Source organism: Anabrus simplex, chromosome 3, assembly GCF_040414725.1.
Source record: "Anabrus simplex isolate iqAnaSimp1 chromosome 3, ASM4041472v1, whole genome shotgun sequence".
NCBI lineage: Eukaryota > Metazoa > Arthropoda > Insecta > Orthoptera > Tettigoniidae > Anabrus > Anabrus simplex.
Genome location: NC_090267.1, coordinates 79,445,787 through 79,464,353, shown reverse-complemented (window position 1 = coordinate 79,464,353; position 18,567 = coordinate 79,445,787). Strand labels below are relative to the sequence as shown.

Sequence of the window (18,567 nt, the reverse complement as noted above, 5' to 3'; positions counted from 1 at the left end):
TGGCTTAAGAAAATAAAGGTTTAGAAAATTCATATTGATCGATCATACTATCGATTCAATTCAGATTTCATTTCAATTCAGTTGGCAGTATTTCCAGAACTGGGGTAGCTCCCTCCTTGCTCCTCACCCCCGTAAAAAGAAGTATCACTAAAAGTTTTGCGGACTGTATGTAGATGCAAGATATGGAAGGCCCTGGAAAACAAAGGACATGGGAAACAGACTAAAGGAGATGTATAAAGGGAGGGTGAGTTGTGTGAAAGTAGGAGGGTCGGTAGGAGATTCACTAGAACAGAAGAAGGGTTTGAAACAAGGAAGTGAACTTTCACCCTTACTTTCCATTGTAGTAATGGTGATATAATGATCAGAGTGGCAGAGGAAATTGGGAAAGAAAGGTTGAAAGCAGATGATTTGTTGGTGGAGGGAAATAGGAAGGAGGAAGTTTAGAACATCGTGGGTGCATGTGTTTACAATCGGGAAGAATAGATAGGCCAACTACTTGAGTAACGATTGGTAGGGAACAACTGAGGAAGGTGTGGAACTTCAAGTACTCAGACAGCCTAATACAAGGTAAAGGAAGAAACAATAAGGAACAGAGGAGACAAGCAGAAATGTTCGTTAAAAAATGCTTGAATTTTAATATGGAGTAAAGATCTTCCCAAAAAAGGAAGCAAATATATCAAATGCACTGTATTCCAACACTGACATATGCTTCAGAAACTTGGTAATGATTGGAAGAGAGAAAATCAGGAACAGTCAGTCACCACTGATCTGCATTTAGGACTGTTGTACCTGGATGGAGATTCTCTGTCGGTAGTTTACCTAGTCTTTTCTTAAATGATTTAAAAGTTGGAAATTTATCAAACATCTCCCTTGGCATTTTTTTTTCCTAGTGGCTTTATGTCGCAGCAACACAGATAGGTCTTATGGCGACGATGGGATAGGGAAGGCTAGGAGTTGGAAGGAAGCGGCTGTGGCCTTAATTAAGGTACAGCCCCAGCATTTACCTGGTGTGGAAATGGGAAACCACGGAAAACCATTTTCTGGGCTGCCGACAGTAGTTTTCGAACCCACTATCTCCCGGATGCAAGCTCACAGCCGCGCACCCCTAACCGCACGACCAACTCGCCCGGTCCTTAGCAAATTATTCCAGTTCCTAATTCCTTTTCGTATGAATATTTGTCCTCTTGAATTCCAACTTTATCTTCATATTATGATCTTTCGTACTTTTAATAAAAACTTACCTCAAGCATATTTTTCTACTGATATCATTAAGACTGAGGATTTCTGATGGGGCTGCAGCAAGGGTGAGCTAATACAAGGCTTGATCTTATTTCGTGTCTTTTTGAGCGCAGTCTGTGTGTCAAACTTCAGTTTGTTAAAAACCTTCACTCCTAAGTAGCATACTGCTCTTCCAATGTATTTGAGATTTTTATTTTGCTGTTATTTTCCTCGTCTGAAAGTTAACCTTTCCTGATTTAGAGCTATTAATAGCCAACTGTATTCCTTAAACCTGTTGATGGCAATCATTGCTAGTTCTGTGGCAGATTTGGCATTCTTTCCAATTATGATGTCATTGGCAAAACATTATGGTGAGGTTAGGCTGATTTTATGCAAGCCCGTGGCTATAATTTTCTGCTAGACAGTGTTCAGACAGTTCCTCCACAATGTGATTGATAGCAAGATTAAATAGTGCCGGAGGTAGAGGGGACCTTTGTAATATGCCACAGTTAATTTTGATTGGTTTTGTTTTTCTGATTTTGTGTCTGTATCTGTGTGATGATGTGTATAGCCTCATAAATGCAGGCCCTGAAACTTATATTAATTTCGATTTCAGAAAGCCTGATTAGTATGTAGTGCATACACAACCATGCAAGAAAAAGATTTTGTCAAAAGTTGGTCATCATTAATTTCTTGTTAAATAAGAATGTTGGAGGCACTTACAAAAGGAATAAAATTCATTCAACTGAAGCAGCTGGTGGTTGAAAATTAAAATATGTGAAGTACAAGATTACACAAAATTCCAAAGTTATGGGTGCATATCTGTTACTTTATAAATACATACATCAGAATATGTCGACTGTAAAACAACCACAGTATTTTTCATTCCTTCATTTCATGCATAAAAGAATGTCAAATATGTCCAGTTAAACCCAACATTTTCCACACATGAGGTTCGAAAGTAAGTGGGAGTAGTTTGACTTTCTTAAAATCCAATATATCATGCGTTTTGGAAAGTTGAGTGATGGCTGTTTTGCCTGGGCAGTCAATTACGTGGAAGATGTTCTGGAACCTTGTACTTACATCTTTCTAACTTGTCTACTTTCTGTAGAAATGATTCCCATTCTAGCTACATATATTTTCCTACAAGTGGGGTTTACTTTTCTATTAATATGCAATTTTCAATATTTTAACATTTCTTTACTAACCCTTCCTCTTTTGATTTCTTTCTTCTCCTGACTACCTCATTCTTTAGTCACTTAATCTCCCCCGCTGCCCTCATTATTATTTGAAATGGTTCACTTTCCTCCTGTATAGTACCTTCATTCTGATATTTATTCACTGATTTACCTAAATCATTTATGTTTCCTTATATATAAATAAGGGTAGAGAATTAGAATCAGAGATAAGGCTTTTTGTGGATGATGATCTATATAGAGTAATAAATAAGATACAAGATTGTAAGTGACTGCAAAAAGAACTCAACAGTGTTATGAAATGGACTGTAGGCAGTGGCAAGATGATAAACGGGATGAAAAGTCAGTTTGTTAGTATTACAAAGAGGAAAAGTCCTCTCAGTCTTAATTACTGTGTTAATGGGATGAAAGTTCCTCCTGGGGATCATTGTAAGTATGTAGATGTTAATATAAGCAAAGATCTTTGTTGGGATAATCACATAAAAGGGATTGTAAATAAAAGTTACGGATTTCATCATATGGTTATGAGGGTATTTAGGGGTTGCACTGTCCCCTTTTTCTACCATCAGGTAATCTGCCCCAGACTAGTCAGTCGCTCACAGGCGTGCTCAGTCGCACAACTCAAACTACAAAGATAACTAAAAATCACACCCTGGATTTGATGGGGAACATATATATACTATGGACAAGATGAGGTCGACTGAAAGTTATAAATGATACAAGTTTAGGCATGACGTCAGTTTTGAGGAAAACATGTTTGTTAAAAATAAACAAATACAAAAGGTATAGCAAAAATGAATCATCAAACATGATACAGAATACATGACTCAGATCTTTCTCCTTTGTTATAGATTTCATCTTCAGGATCAATATATAATATTACAATTAATCAAGTGTATGTCGACACACATACTTAACATGTAGTAAGAGAAATTCTGAACTTTTGTATTTTAACACTGTCCTGCGTGCACGCACCATGCTTCTAGCTGGTTTGTTAATTCTTTCCACTTGAGACGAGTATTTCCCCTTTCCTGCACACTTTACATTGCAGTGGCAGTCCCTAACCTTAAAAGAAAACCCTGGGCGCTTCGGGGTGAAAATAGCTAATCTAACTGTACACATAAAACTACACTGTGTGGTAAAACATCCTATCCAAAATTATACACCTCGATAACAAGTATCCACTTGAACACAAATCACCTGTGGATCAGAGCCACACACAATAAAAATCACATAAATGGCAAAATATAAACAAATCAAAGAACAAAAAGATGTCATGTTTTCCTTGGCATCACCAAGAAAGCATGCTGCATTCAGGAAACTCTCAATCACACAGTCTCAATGGAAAATGTTAATGAGATAAATATTACACTTTGAACAATCGCTCCCTATTCAACGTAGGTTCCTGAAATAGATTATATGATACAAAACCAATCATCTGGTGGACCTTACAATGTCAAGCATAAATCAACGTGGGTTCCTAAAATAAAATGCATAGAGAGAGTATGCTTTGACCTTCATCACACAACTCGACGTGGGTCTCTGAAAAAGATTACATGACACAAATAACCCTCAGCCAAAATCTAGGCGTTGTGCTATAAAAGTCTCGGCAACAGCATCAACCATAGTGACATGGACAAATACCAATAAAATTAACAAAATAGGCTGCTGTACAAACTTATGATAGAGATGAAGATCCATTTTAGTTTTGAACATATTTTAAAGTTAAATAGAATAGAACTGCCAAGTTAAAACACAGTTAATTTAAATTTATATTTTCAATCTTGACCAGCCTACAATTAAGTCAGTTCAAAAATCTCCACTTGTTGTTGACAACACATCCTGACGTCAGTTATGGTACGTCAAGAACATGATATGATATAGGGGTCAAATGAACCCCGGTATGTAATATCCTCTTTACTTAAGACTTATGATGATCCATTTTAGTTTTGGACATATTTTCAAATTAGATAGAATAGGACCAACAAACAAAAATTAATGTGTTAAAACACCATTAACTTATGTTACCCACAGTTATGTTTAGTTTACATTTTAAAAATTATTATCCTGGCATGTTAGTCTTAAGAGATCATTAATGTTTGTATATATTGTATACTAGCTGATGTACCCGTGCTTCGCTACGGAATTCTACATTGTATACAGAATTCTAGGCTAGGTAGTGTACACGTTGTGAGAAAGATTGTCTTAAATTGCATAGCTCTTAATGTTGCCCTAGAAACGCGACGGGAGCTCACCAAACATCTTTTCTCATATGAAGACTGAGGGAATTTTCACTGTAATGGTAGACCCAATTTCATACCATCAGTCACAATCAGGTTGGGATGTTTTCATTATAATGCCTTTTTACATCCTCAGAAAGATTGTCTTAGTGGTTCTCACAACTGAAATGAACATACAATGACGTCAATAGGAATGGCGCGATTAAAAGCAATGCTTTCATATTACGAAATACTCGTTCAAATTAAACACCACACATTTTCTCACTTTTAACAACCAGGACTACGCTGCCTATCTAACAGTCCAAAGTTCCAGACCTGAAATGACCAAACCGCAGATAGCCGTGATCCGTGAACACTCTTCGGCTTTCTTCGGTGGGAAGAGGGTCGAATAGTGGAGACTCCCAGGGCAAAAACTATGCCCAGTTACTATTCTGTTTCGTAGGAATACCCGATGAGTCGGAAAATATCAGTTCACTACATTGGCGGCAGAAAAATCTATCTGACTTGAAGGCAAATTTTTCCTCCAAGCCAGAAGAGAAAACCCCTCTTCACTGCTAGTTTGGAATAAATTGAATGTAGAATTTAATAAAAGTGAAGAGAAAGAAACGACTCTTTTCAGAGTTGAATTTTGAGTTATTTAGTAAATATTGTGGTGCTATAATTCGGAAAAGGCCTAAATTGTTATTCTAGACCAGGCCATACTACTACTACTGCTGCTGCTACTACTACTACTACTACTAAGTGAGGCTCTGCCTTAAGTATGCACACTGCTCATTCAAAACAGCACATCAGAGTAGGCATCGAATAGCTGAAATACTATGATGATCCAGTGTGTTAGGTACCATCTGTATCAGAAAATGTATGAAGCAGAGGAATGGCATGCTAAAGAAGAAAGTTTCCTAACTCCCCGGCTATTTCCCGCCAATATTCAGTCAGGCTGTTATACTCGGCACGCAGCAGTAATCCCATCTATTGGAGTTGAGAGGCAGCATAAGAGAAAAATTACATCACAATAAACAATGGTCAATGTAATGTTATTGTTGATCAATGTTATGCACTTTCGATATTATAGGCCTTCACATTTCGTTTTATTCCCACTCTGAAATACCACTCTTATCATAGTCGGTATGGTAAAACTGAATAAAAGATAAATGATCGGAAATTGTATTCTCTATAACTTTTTTTATATAGTACTTTTCGAGAGGACCAATAACATTGGTATTTAAAAATTACGTTTTAGGCGCTTCCCCCTAAACTACAATTTCATCCAGGATGAATAAAATTGTTTGTAGCTTAGACTGTAGTTTCTTATTCCCCTACTCTATACCGATTTTCATTAAATTCTCTTAACCCATTTTCTCGTGGCTCGGCATTGACATGGACTTAGCAACAAAAATACAAATTCATGAATATCTATGTTATCATAGCCAGTACGGTAAAAATGTATAAGACATAAATGGTCGGAAATTTAATTATCTATAACTTTGGTTATGTAGTATTTATCGATACGACAATTAATAATATAAATATTTGAGAATTACATTTAGGCCTTCCCCTAAACTACCATTTCGCTCAGCGTAAATAAAATTACTTATAGCTTAAATTGTAGTGGCTCATTCTCCGACTTTGCATACCAGTTTTCAATGAAATAGGACCACTAATAACGTAAGTATTTAAAAATTAATTTTTGGCCTTCCCATAAACTACCTTTTCACTCAGCGTGAATAAAATTATTCATAGGCTAGATTGTAGCGACTTATTCCCCGACTTTCCATACCGATTTTCATTAAATTATCTTTGGCTGTTTTCTAGTGATGCGTGTACATACACACATACAGACACAGACAGACAGAAATTACAGAAAAGTAAAAAGTGCATTTCCTGGTTACTGTGGACATGACTGATGCAGAAATACCATTCTTTTCAAATTCTGAGCAATGTACAGACAAAACTCTTACTTTATATATATAGATATTGTATATATTGGTTAAAAAAGGTCCCAAAACTTTTCCTAAAGGTTGTCTACAGGCTGAAGAAGCCCAAAATAATGGGTGAAACATGTACCTGGCCTAATAAATCTACATAAATTCATGTAGATTCAAACCACATTAAACGAAAGTACAAACTCTCTTCGGTAGAAGAGATAGAATGATAGGGCACATCTTAAGACACCAAGGACTTGTTCAGTTGGTTTTTGAGGGGAGTGTTGATGGTAAGAATGGTAGGGGTAGACCAAGGTATGAAAATGGCAAGCAGATGTAGGATGTAGTAGTTATGTAGAAATGAAAAGTTTAGCACATGATAGGGTGGCATGGAGAGCTGTATCAAGCCTGTCTATGGACTGATGACTCAAACTACTGTTAGGTTCTTCAGTCTTCCAAAACTAATTTTGAGTAATAAATTTATAAACTATCTGAAAAAGAAAACATATAGTAACAGTATTATACTTGAAAAAGAAACAACTTAATTAACATAAAATGACATGTTTCATTCTTGAAAGAACATTATCAGATTCTATCAGATCACACTCAAATATTTAGAAATGTATAAACATTTATGTTTACTTCTATTTAAATACTTAGGAACTTGAAATCTGCAACTTACCTCAATGAAGTCCTCTTTTCTCTCCACCCAAGTATAGAATAAGCAGTATGAACCGAGCTGTCAGTGGAGAGACGATGAGGAATGACGTTAATAGACAAATAAGCTTGAATGGTGTTTTTAAAAGTAGTAGAGACCACAATATGAAGACAAAGTTGGAATTCAAGAGGACAAATTGGGGCAAATATTTGTTTACAGGAAGAGGAGTTAGGTATTGGAGTAATTTACCAATGGAGGTGTTTGATAAATTTCCAAATTCTCTGAAATTATTAAAGAAAAGACTAGGTAAACAACTGATAGGGAATTAGCCACCTGGGGGACTGCCCTAAATGCAGATCTGTGGTGATTTATAAAGTACATGATTTTAGTCTTTAAAAAAAGTGATATAAAATTTTATGCAATTACAAGGGTATTAGGAAGAACTTGGAAATATGCTCGCCAGCATAGATTATATTATTTTGAAAAGTGAATCATACAAATCTTACTTCGTATTACTTGCACAGAGTGGTGTGTTCATTGCCAAGGCCAAGGATCCACCAACCCTCCCCTAGAAATATATTCACTGTTATAAGAAAATATCATAAATCAAAGGACATTTTTTGTACAACTTGCATCAACAGCCACTCTCATTGGCTGACATTTATACAATATGGTGTCACTCCCAGATTTCGACATAGATAGATGCCATTACCGAATGTGATGCATTAAACAATTAGAGGACTTTCCAAATACCAAATTTCTTGTCACTAACATGTTAAGATTTTGACATATAATGTAGATACACCGGTACTCGATGTCAAAAATTCATCCACTTTTCCAATTCTTTTCAGCCCCTAACTTAATTTTCCAAAAACAAAAAAGTACGTGTTTCATTATTTTTAAAGGAGATTTCAAATAACAGTTTTCAAGTCTGTACGTCTTTAAAACCTTCAGTTTTTGAGATAAACTTATACTCATAAGAATAATTCAACTTCTTCACTTCTTCTTTCCACCCCACTCCCGCGTTAAGTGCACTTTCTGAAAACAAAAAAATTACGCGTTTCTTTTTGTTGAAAGGAAATTCAAAATACCAACTTTCACGTCTGTAACAGCTTCAGTTTTTAAGATAAAGTATCCTCATAAACATATTTCAACTCTGTATGTACTTATTTTCAACCTCCCACCCCGTTCGTCGATTTTCTGAAAAAATTTGTGTTTCTTCATTTTTAAAGGAGATTCCAAATACTAATTTTCACGTCTGTAACATCTTCAATTTTTGAGATATATAAGTATCCTGATAAAAGTAATTCATCTCCTTTTACACCCCCAGCCCCCGTCCTACCCGTTAAGTTGATTCCCCCCTCCCCAAAAGTGTGTGTTTCTTTATTTTTCAAGGAGCTTCCAAATACCAATTTTCACGTCTTTAACATCTTTAGTTTTTGAGATATAAGTATCTTCATACAAAGAATTCAACTAATTTTTCAATTCATTAACCCCCCTTAAGTGGAATTTGGAAAGACAAAAGATTACATGTTTCTCTTTGAAAGAAAATTCCAAATACAAATGTTCATGTCTGTAACATCTTCAGTTTTTGAGATATAAGTATCCTCATGAAAACAATTCAACTCCTCTTTCACTCCAGCCCAGCCCCTTAAGTTGGTTTCCCCCCCCCCCCCCCACCCCCCCCCCCCCCACCCAAAAAAATGTGTGTTCCTTTATTTTTAATGGAGATTCCAAATACCAATTTCCACATCTGTAACATTCAGTTTTTAGATAGACATTTCCCCAGAAAAAGATCTTCAATTTTTTCTTCCTTTCACACTCCCCACTCAAGTGAATTTTCCAGAAACAAACAGTACCGGTTTCTTTAAAAGAGCTTCCAAATACCAATTATTGTGACTGTAACATCTTCAATTTTTGAGATATATGTATCCTCGTAATAGGAATTCATCTGTTTTCATCCCCCCTACCAAGTTGATCCCCCCCAAATGCATGTGTCTTTATTTTTAAAGGAGATTCAGAATACCAGTTTGACGTTTGTAACATCTTTAGAGTTTTGTTATAATATACATACATTACCTTATAATACAGATGTTGATTCCCAAAGGGAATTTAAAATATTTGTCCCGAATGAGTAAATTTATAATACCAATATAATGGTCCATTATTGGACATCATAAATTTTCCAGCTAACTCATTCTTGGTTGCCTGCGTTTCGCCCTCGTGTGCTAAGTTAGGCTCGTCAGTTGGGACTTAGCACACCACCCAAGACGCAAGGCTAGTGCATACCGTGGAGGCCACTGCATAGGCTACTTGAAGCCACCAGCAGTGCCAATGCACTATGAGAGCTATGTCTCATTTCCAAAATTTGATGCCTGCCTGGCCATCAGATAATACAGATGTTGATTCCCAAAGGGAATTTAAAATATTTGTCCCGAATGAGTAAATTTATAATACCAATATAATGGTCCATTATTGGACATCATAAATTTTCCAGCTAACTCATTCTTGGTTGCCTGCGTTTCGCCCTCGTGTGCTAAGTTAGGCTCGTCAGTTGGGACTTAGCACACCACCCAAGACGCAAGGCTAGTGCATACCGTGGAGGCCACTGCATAGGCTACTTGAAGCCACCAGCAGTGCCAATGCACTATGAGAGCTATGTCTCGTCCCAACTGACGAGCCTAACTTAGCACACGAGGGCGAAGCGCAGGCAACCAAGAATGAGTTAGCTGGAAAATTTATGATGTCCAATAATGGACCATTATATTGGTATTATAAATTTACTCATTCAGCACAAATATTTTAAATTCCCTTTGGGAATCAACATCTGTATTATCTGATGGCCAGGCAGGCATCAAATTTTGGAAATGAGACATAGCTCTCATAGTGCATTGGCACTGCTGGTGGCTTCAAGTAGCCTATGCAGTGGCCTCCACGGTATGCACTAGCCTTGCGTCTTGGGTGGTGTGCTAAGTCCCAACTGACGAGCCTAACTTAACACACGAGGGTGAAACGCAGGCAACCAAGAATGAGTTAGCTGGAAAATTTATGATGTCCAATAATGGACCATTATATTGGTATTACATACATTACCATATAAATAATTCAACTAATTTTTCAATTCTTTCAACCCCCCCCCCCCCCCCAATTAATTGTTTTCTCCAAAAACCAAAGAATATGTATTTCCTTATTTTTAATGAAGTTTCAAAATACCAATTTTCACGTCTGCAACATGTCAAGTTTTTTAGATATACTGTAGATATGCTTATTTTAAAAATTCACCCCCGTTTTTCAGTTCCCCTGATGTGGATTTTCCAAAAAAAAAAATTTGTTTCTTTACTTTTACAGGAAATTCCAAATACCAGTTTTCAAATCTGTAATATGTTATGTGTCTGAGATAATTTGCAGATATAGTCTTTTTTTAAATTCACCCCGTTTTTCACTCCTGTTCACCCCCTAATTCATCGGATTATCCAAAAACACAAAAGTATGTGTTTCTTTATTTTCAAAGGAGATTCCGAATACCAATTTTTATGTCTGTAACATCTTTAGTTTTTGAGATATAGGCCTAAGTCCCTTCATAATAGGGTGTTCAACCACTTTTCACCCCCCCCCCCCCCCCCAATGGGATTTTCCGAAGACAAAAAATACGTGTTCCTTTATTTTTAAAGGAGATTCGAAATACCAATTTTTGCATCTGTAAACATTTAAGGTTTTGAGATATAGATATCCTCATTTTAAAAATGCACCCCCCCTTAGCGCCGGAATATCCAAAAATCCTCTATTAGTGAGCACCTACATGTTAATATGAATGTATTCCCAAAATTTCATTTCCTTATGTCCAGTAGTTTTGGCTCGGCGATGAATCAGTCAGTCAGTCAGGAAAAATTATTTTATATATATATATATATATAATACTTGGGTTTGAACATATTCTGTCACTTGTTCATGTGCTTGGAAATTTTCTGTGACTAAATTAATTTTTAATTATACTAATTAAAACCAGGATGACTATGATGATGGTGATTTGTTTCAAGGGGCCTAACCTGTAGGTCATCAGCATTCAGCCCCAAGCAATAAGAGCTGCTTCGCTGGTGTCAGCCATCAGAATTGTTATATTGATAGTGACTTAACACAGCATATAAAAATATTTGCCAGGGCCACTTTTCTCATTGTGTTAACACTGCTTTCCTTTCCCCTCAGAGTCGTTTGCAATGGCAGAAGGAGGTGAAGAGTGTGAACTGGAGCAGCTCGTGCCAGCAGACGACGATTCTCGACCCCTGAGCAAGTCAGGAGAAGTGACTCCTCCAGTCACACCAGGAATCAGCAAAGTAACTCAAACCTCCCCTACTTCACCCATTAGTACAAAAGTAAGTTGCATGAGCACACTTAGTTCTCCTCCAGCATCAACTTACTTCTCTAGTTGGCTGCTACTATCCCTTTGATGCTGGTCTTTTATGGAAAGTCAACCTATTAATTGTGGGTGGAATACCGTACTCTGTTTCATTGCCTGGGAGTAATGGCGCTGACAAGCAGCAAATACTTTGAGCTAAATGTAGTTGATAAGCTTGGAGGTAGCACTACCAGCAGGTTATACACTCGCTGTCTTTTAGCAGTCAGTGAGTAGTGTTTAGCCTTAAAATGTTCTATATATACTCACATACATTACCGCTCATAAATTTCAATACACCCAGTACTTGACATCTAGTTCTCTGTAGATAAGGTCTAATACCATGGGTATGGTTGAGGAAGCAAAGGAATAGTACAACAGTTGTACACGTCATGATTTTTGTTTGTGGTCATCGAGATACAATAGTATCCAACAAACAATGTTGTGTACATAAACGTTATGTACGTATCGGATATGTTTGTTTACCTATTTGCCGACAGACGCCGCATTTGGTGCACCTGTGTTGTTCCCTGTAGTGATGTGATATCTGCAGTGAACGGCAAGCATTGCTACGATACATAACGTGGTTCCTGCATGTCAGTTTCTTTGTGACAGTTGAAGTGTTCACATCGCTAGTATGGCTCCATGAGTGGAGATATCCATAGAAAAACGTGCTGCAATTGTAGCACTTAGCCAAGCAGGTTATCTATTTACCAAATTGCGAAACAGTGTTGTGTGTCTATAGGGCGAGTGCAATACACCCTTCACCGCCAGAAGACAACAGGTAGCAATAAGGACATACCATGACCAGGATGACCTCGTAAAACAACTAAAAGTGATGATAAATATATCAGAATTACCAGTAAAAGAAATAGATTCAAAACAGCGCCCCAAATTCGTACAGAATTGGTAGAAATGAACACGACAACAATATCTGTTGCAACAGTAAAAAGGAGACTGATTGAAGCCGGCTTGAAAGGATGTCACAGCAAGAAAACCCCTTCTAAGGCCAATAAATAAACAGAAGAGACTTGAATGGGCTAGAAAACATCGTAATTGGACATCGGAAGAGTGGACGAAGGTGTTACTCACCGATGAATTGAAGTTCAAGATTTTTGGAACCAGAAGGAGAATATTTGTTCGCCGATTTGTAGGGGAAAGGGTAGCCCGGCAGTGTGTTTTACCTACAGTTAAACACGGTGGAGGTTCTATTATGGTTTGGGGATGTTTTGCTGGAGATAGAGTTGGCGACATTGTGAAAATAGAAGGATGCATGGATCAGAAGCAGTACCACCGCATACTTCAGTATCATGCAATACCAAGTGGATTGCGCTGAATAGGGAATGGGTTCACCTTACAACAGGATAATAACCCACAACATCGGTCGGCATACTATACGAACTACATTGCATCAAAGGAAAAACAGTACTGAATGGTACGGTATCGCCGTGCCGAAGCTCCTATTGCAATCCCATTGAAATGGCCTGGGATGAAGTGGACAAACGTATCAAGGAAGTTAATATATCCAGCAAGGAACATATCTGGAATATTGTTAAGAATGTGTGGAATCATATAGATTCACGATACCTACAAAAACTGATTGACCACATGCCTCGAGTTTGTGAGGCAGTCATTAAATCCAAAGGAGGATACTTTGATGAAAGTAAAATATAATGATTGTGATTGTATTATATATGTGTAAGTTAATATAATTATCTGTTGTGAGAAATAACGTTGGATTTGTGTTGTAAATATGAAATACCAGGGTGTATTGAAATTGATGAGCGGTAGTGTAGTTAACACACATTTTTTACTAAAAATTAAACGTGGCAACAAAAGAGTTTTAGCTTGCCCAAAACTGTTCATCTAGATGAGTGGTTTGAGGCAGGCAACATCACACGTCCTTGATGGACACAGTGGGTGGTGTAATTTAACCAACAGGAGCGGACTTTACGGTGACCCACTAGGACTGTCCAACGTATCAGTACTGTGACAGACCTGAGTAAGCTTAGCCACACTATGCACGACACACTGACGTGACCTGGACGGAACACGGCCACGTTCCCAATACTTGATCAGTCCATCTAAGAATGTAACAGATAACAGCATTACACCACAGTTGTAATGGAGGATAGCAAGTATTATTTTCTGTTGAGGTTATGTAAATGTAAATAAAACTATTTGTGTTCTTCCATATCACCGAATGAGTTGGTTGCGTAGCTGTGAGCTTGTATTTGGAGAGATGATAGATTCAAATCCTACCATCATCACTCCTGGAAATATTTTTCAGTCGTTACTGATTTTCACACCAGGCAAATGCTGGGGCTGTACCTTAATTAAGGTCACTGCCTTCTCAATTCTATCACTTTCCTGTCCTTGTGTCTTCAAAAACGTTCAATGTGTTAGTTCAACGTTAAACTGTTACAAAGTTGTTCCATATCAAATGGAATGGATAAAGTATTAGATGTCTGACAGAAGTTGGTTGATGAGGTTTACAGGAAAGGAAGAAGTAAAATTTGGGCAAACTTCAAGAAAATAGTTGCTTCCAATGGGTATCAGAAGGTCAATTGTGCATAAAATATACTAGAATCCTATCACTCAAAAGGAGAGCCTCAAGTTTTCTAAGACATTAGTGCTCGGTACCAAAGATGTAAAAAAATAGACATCCAAAAGGAAGACAAAGATAAGATTATGGAGTACTATGTAAAAATATGTGCTTGTGATATTCATTCAATATTACATGGTAGGTTGTCAAGGTTTCAAAGATCTGAGCCACTGAGTAATTCAGATGGGTGCTAAACTTGATGTAGATTTGTCAATAGGCTACCGGTACTTCCAGATCTGCTCACAGTGTCTCGTAACATCAGAACCACTGCTAATAACTTGGGAAATGTCACCCCTTCCCACTCTTCTGGCAAACGACAAAGCTTGTCCAGTTTGCATGTACCAGTGATCCGTGGAGTGTTAAATATAAAAATGTTTCATATACCTCTGTGCCAGGACGTCACATATCAAACAAATGGGCTCTTGAATCATGCATGTGATAAAAAGTTGCACAACAATATAAGAAATGAAATCGAAGACAGGTTATTGGCAGTAGGATTTCCATTGAATGACATAACCAAAATCACTTTCATGTCCGATCAAGGAAGTTACATCGGAGAGGTCTTCAGTATTTATAAATGGGTGTCATTTGCAGCCCATATATTGAATTGTGTCTTACAATACCCTTTAACGAGGAGAACATGAAGGAGGGTTAAAACATAGTGTGGAAGTCAAAGTCAACATGGAAAGAGGATACAGCATGAATGAACCGCAGAACATAAATTTTTCCTACACATCATCATCATCATCATCATCATCATCATCATCATTTCCCTTTATCCAGCTGTAGCCGGGTAGGGGCAAATATGGTTCCTCTCCACTTTCTTCGGTCTTTCCACCACTCCTCCTCCAACACTGTGTCCCAGTCCAGGTTTCTTTCTATAATGCTGCGTTGGATGGTATCCTTCCATCTCAATCGTGGTCGTCCACGGCCTCTCCTTCCTTGGATTTGCATTTCCATCACCTTTTTTGGCATTCTTTCGTCGCTCATTCGCTTTATGTGCCCAAACCATCTTAGTCGGCTCTTCTCTATTCTATCATTCATTTTTTCCACTCCAATTTCTTCCCGGATTTTCTCATTCCTTATTTTGTCTCTTCTACTCTTCTGTATCATACTCCTCAAGAATTTCATTTCGGCTGCCTGTATTCGACTCTCATCCTTCTTTGTCATTGTCCAAGTTTCTGCTCCGTAAGTTGTTATGGGTACGTAATACATCTTGTACATAGTTTCCTTTACTTCCATTGGCACATCTTTGTCCCATAACATATTTCTTACACTATGATAGAAACAACTTCCAGCTTGAATCCTTTTACTAATCTCAGCATCCAGTCGAGCATTCTCCATTAATTCACTCCCCAGGTATTTAAACTTTTCCACTACTTCCAAGGGCTTGTCTGCAAGTCTAATCTGACCTTTCCCTTCTTTCTCCCCTCTAGTCATAACAAGAGTTTTACTCTTTTCTACACTTATTTTCAATCCACATTCTTCAATCTTCCCATTCACCACATTCAACTGTTCTTGAACCTTCCTGTCGTCTTCTCCCCAAATGAAAATATCATCTGCAAATAACATCATGTTCATTTCTGTTCCTCCATATGCTGCTTTTGCCGTTCTCATGTCATCCATTACTATTGTAAACAGGATTGGTGATAGAACACTTCCCTGTCTCAGCCCGCTAGTGATTTTGAACCAACTTGTCCTGCCAACTTGTGTTTGCACGCAACTACAACATTCCTTATACAATGCCATGATCATTTTTATTAATCCCTGTCCAATTCCTTTTTGCACCAGACTGTCCCAAACTTTCGTCCTAGGGACACTGTCATATGCCTTTTCAATATCAATGAATGCTATCACCATATCATTCCCGTACTCCCAATGCTTTTCCATTAGTTGTCTCATAATGAAAATGGGCTCTATTGTTGACCTTCCACTTCTGAAACCAAACTGATTTTCCTGTATCTGCTTCTCAACCCTCAACCTTATTCTACTTTCCAGTATCCTTTCCGTTATCTTAGCAACATGGGATATTAGAGTAATTCCCCTGTAGTTCTTCAAAACTTTCTTATCACCTTTCTTGAAAATTGGGATGATTATTCCTTTTTGCCAATCCTCAGGGACCTCCTTATTCTCCCAGACATTCCTGAGAACCCGATATGTCCACTGCAGGCCTACAGCTCCAGCTGCCTTTATCATCTCCACTGAAATTTCATCTATTCCAGCAGTTTTTCCATTCTTCATCTTTCTTACTGCCATTTCAATTTCATTCATTGTAATTTCTTTATCCATTTCTTCGTCAACTAATTGCCTTTCCTGGTCGTCCATTGAATGACTGTCATCCGTTCTTATGTTCAGCAGCTTCTGAAAATATTCTCTCCATCTATTTCTTATTTCTTCTGGCTTTGTTAAAATTATGCCACCTTCATCCTTCACAAATCTGGTGTTTACTTGATCTCTCTTTTTGTTTCTTAAGATACCATACAGTAATTTCTTGCTGCCCTGTGTATCATCTCTCAATGTCTGTGTGAATAAGGCCCAGCTTTTCCTCTTTTCTTCCTCCACTACTTTCTTGGCCAAATTCTTTGCCTCCACATATTTTCTTCTACTTTCTTCAGTCTTAGATGTTTTCCATGCTTTCCATGCCATTTTCTTTTCCTTCACTTTCATCTTTACCCTATCATTCCACCAGTGTGTTTCTTTGTCTTTCACATTTCCTGATTTTCTACCACACACCTTTTCTACACATCCAACCAGTGCTTCCTTAAATCTTTTCCATTCCTCTTCAACATTCCCCACCTCTGTCCTGGGTACCAAGGGTATTGTTTCCCTTTGAAATTCTTCTTGTATGCTTTTCTCCTTCAACTTCCATACTTTAATTCTTTTGTCTCTTCTTAATTGGGGTTTTTCAATCTTTCCAACTTTCAATTTTCCTATCACAACTCTATGATCTCCACCAAAGGCTTCTTCAGGCATAGCTGTTACATCTACAAGGTTCTTCCGGTGTTCTTTCTCTATGATTATATAATCAATCATGGTCTTTGTCCGTCTGTCTCCCCAGCCATACCTTGTAATCTTCTGACTGTTCTTCTTCCTAAACCAGGTGTTTCCAACAATCATTTGATTCCTCATGCAAAAATCCACCAACAACTCGCCTTCTGGATTTACATTTCCATATCCAAAGGGCCCTACAACATCTTCCTTTCCTTGTCTTTCCAATAAAAATATAAAAATATAATATAAGAATATAATATAAAAATATAATCAGTGATTTCATTGGTTTTCTAACCCTGTTTAAAGAGCCATCAAAGCAACTTGAAACTGAACACTTACCGGTACCAACAATTCAAACAGAACTTAATGAAAGTTTGAATTGATTAAACACTTTTCAGAACTGGAGACTGATTCTGAGGCAAGCGATACAATGGCAGTGACTTTGCAAATAAAAAAAGTCATATATAATCCTCCTTTTCAATACCAAAAACCATCTATATTAGATGGGACAATATCTATACATGTTTCAGCGTATCTAAAGGACATCCTCAGTAGTTTTCATTTTGTTTACATAAATGTAATATTTGAGCTTCTACTGAGGATGGCCTTTAAATAGGCTGAAACATGTATAGAATTGTCCCATCTAATATAGATGGCTTTTTGTATTGAAAAGGAGGATTATATAAGACTTGTATTTGTAGAGTGATAGCCGTTAATAAGGAATGAGATTTATAACATACAATGGCAGTGGGCGATTTACATCCACAATTTTCTACATTATTCTAGAAAATATTTGAAATTAGCATAGGGAAGATTTGAGTCACAGGATATCAAGAAGATTTTTTTAAAACATACAGCATGTACTGTATATAATCCTGAATTTTCCTCAGAAAGTACCTGACATTACCAATTCACCATGTGAGAGCATTTATGTGGCCTTATTTAAAACATTTGTTGATCATGATTTGGTGACAACATCTCAAGGTATGCCATAAATGGCTTTCAGAAATTACAAAGTACCTGCTGGTAGTTAAACTCTGTCTGGTAGGTTCTATCAGTATTATACTGCTGGTTCTGGCATCTTCATATCGTGCCCTAAAAATGATTAGGACTAATGGTAAGCATGTGGTCTTGGAGCATACCGGCAGGTCAGGATAGATGAGCGCAGATAATTTAGGCTAGACTCGCAGAGAGAGAGTCACGGGTATAAAATGACATACACACACTTTAACAAGAAAAACAGCAAATGTGGAAAATAAAACATTATTACAATTCCAGTGTACATTAGTTTGTCGTAAGTAACACCATTCCATCATATCATTCACTTAAATAATCATAACATATTTA

At 37.4% G+C, this 18,567-nt stretch overlaps 1 protein-coding gene across 3 annotated transcripts in view; it reads left to right on the top strand.

Annotated features, from left to right (window-relative positions):
* LOC136865988 (coiled-coil domain-containing protein 28A) overlaps window positions 1-18,567 on the top strand; it is a 113,133-nt gene that overhangs the window by 15,942 nt on the left and 78,624 nt on the right. For all 3 annotated transcript variants that reach the window (XM_067142585.2, XM_067142584.2, XM_068226583.1), the window contains exon 2: window positions 11,438-11,604. In XM_067142585.2, the coding sequence (XP_066998686.1) occupies window positions 11,449-11,604 (156 nt within the window). In that variant the 5' untranslated portion in view covers window positions 11,438-11,448. The remainder of the gene's footprint in view (window positions 1-11,437; window positions 11,605-18,567) is intronic.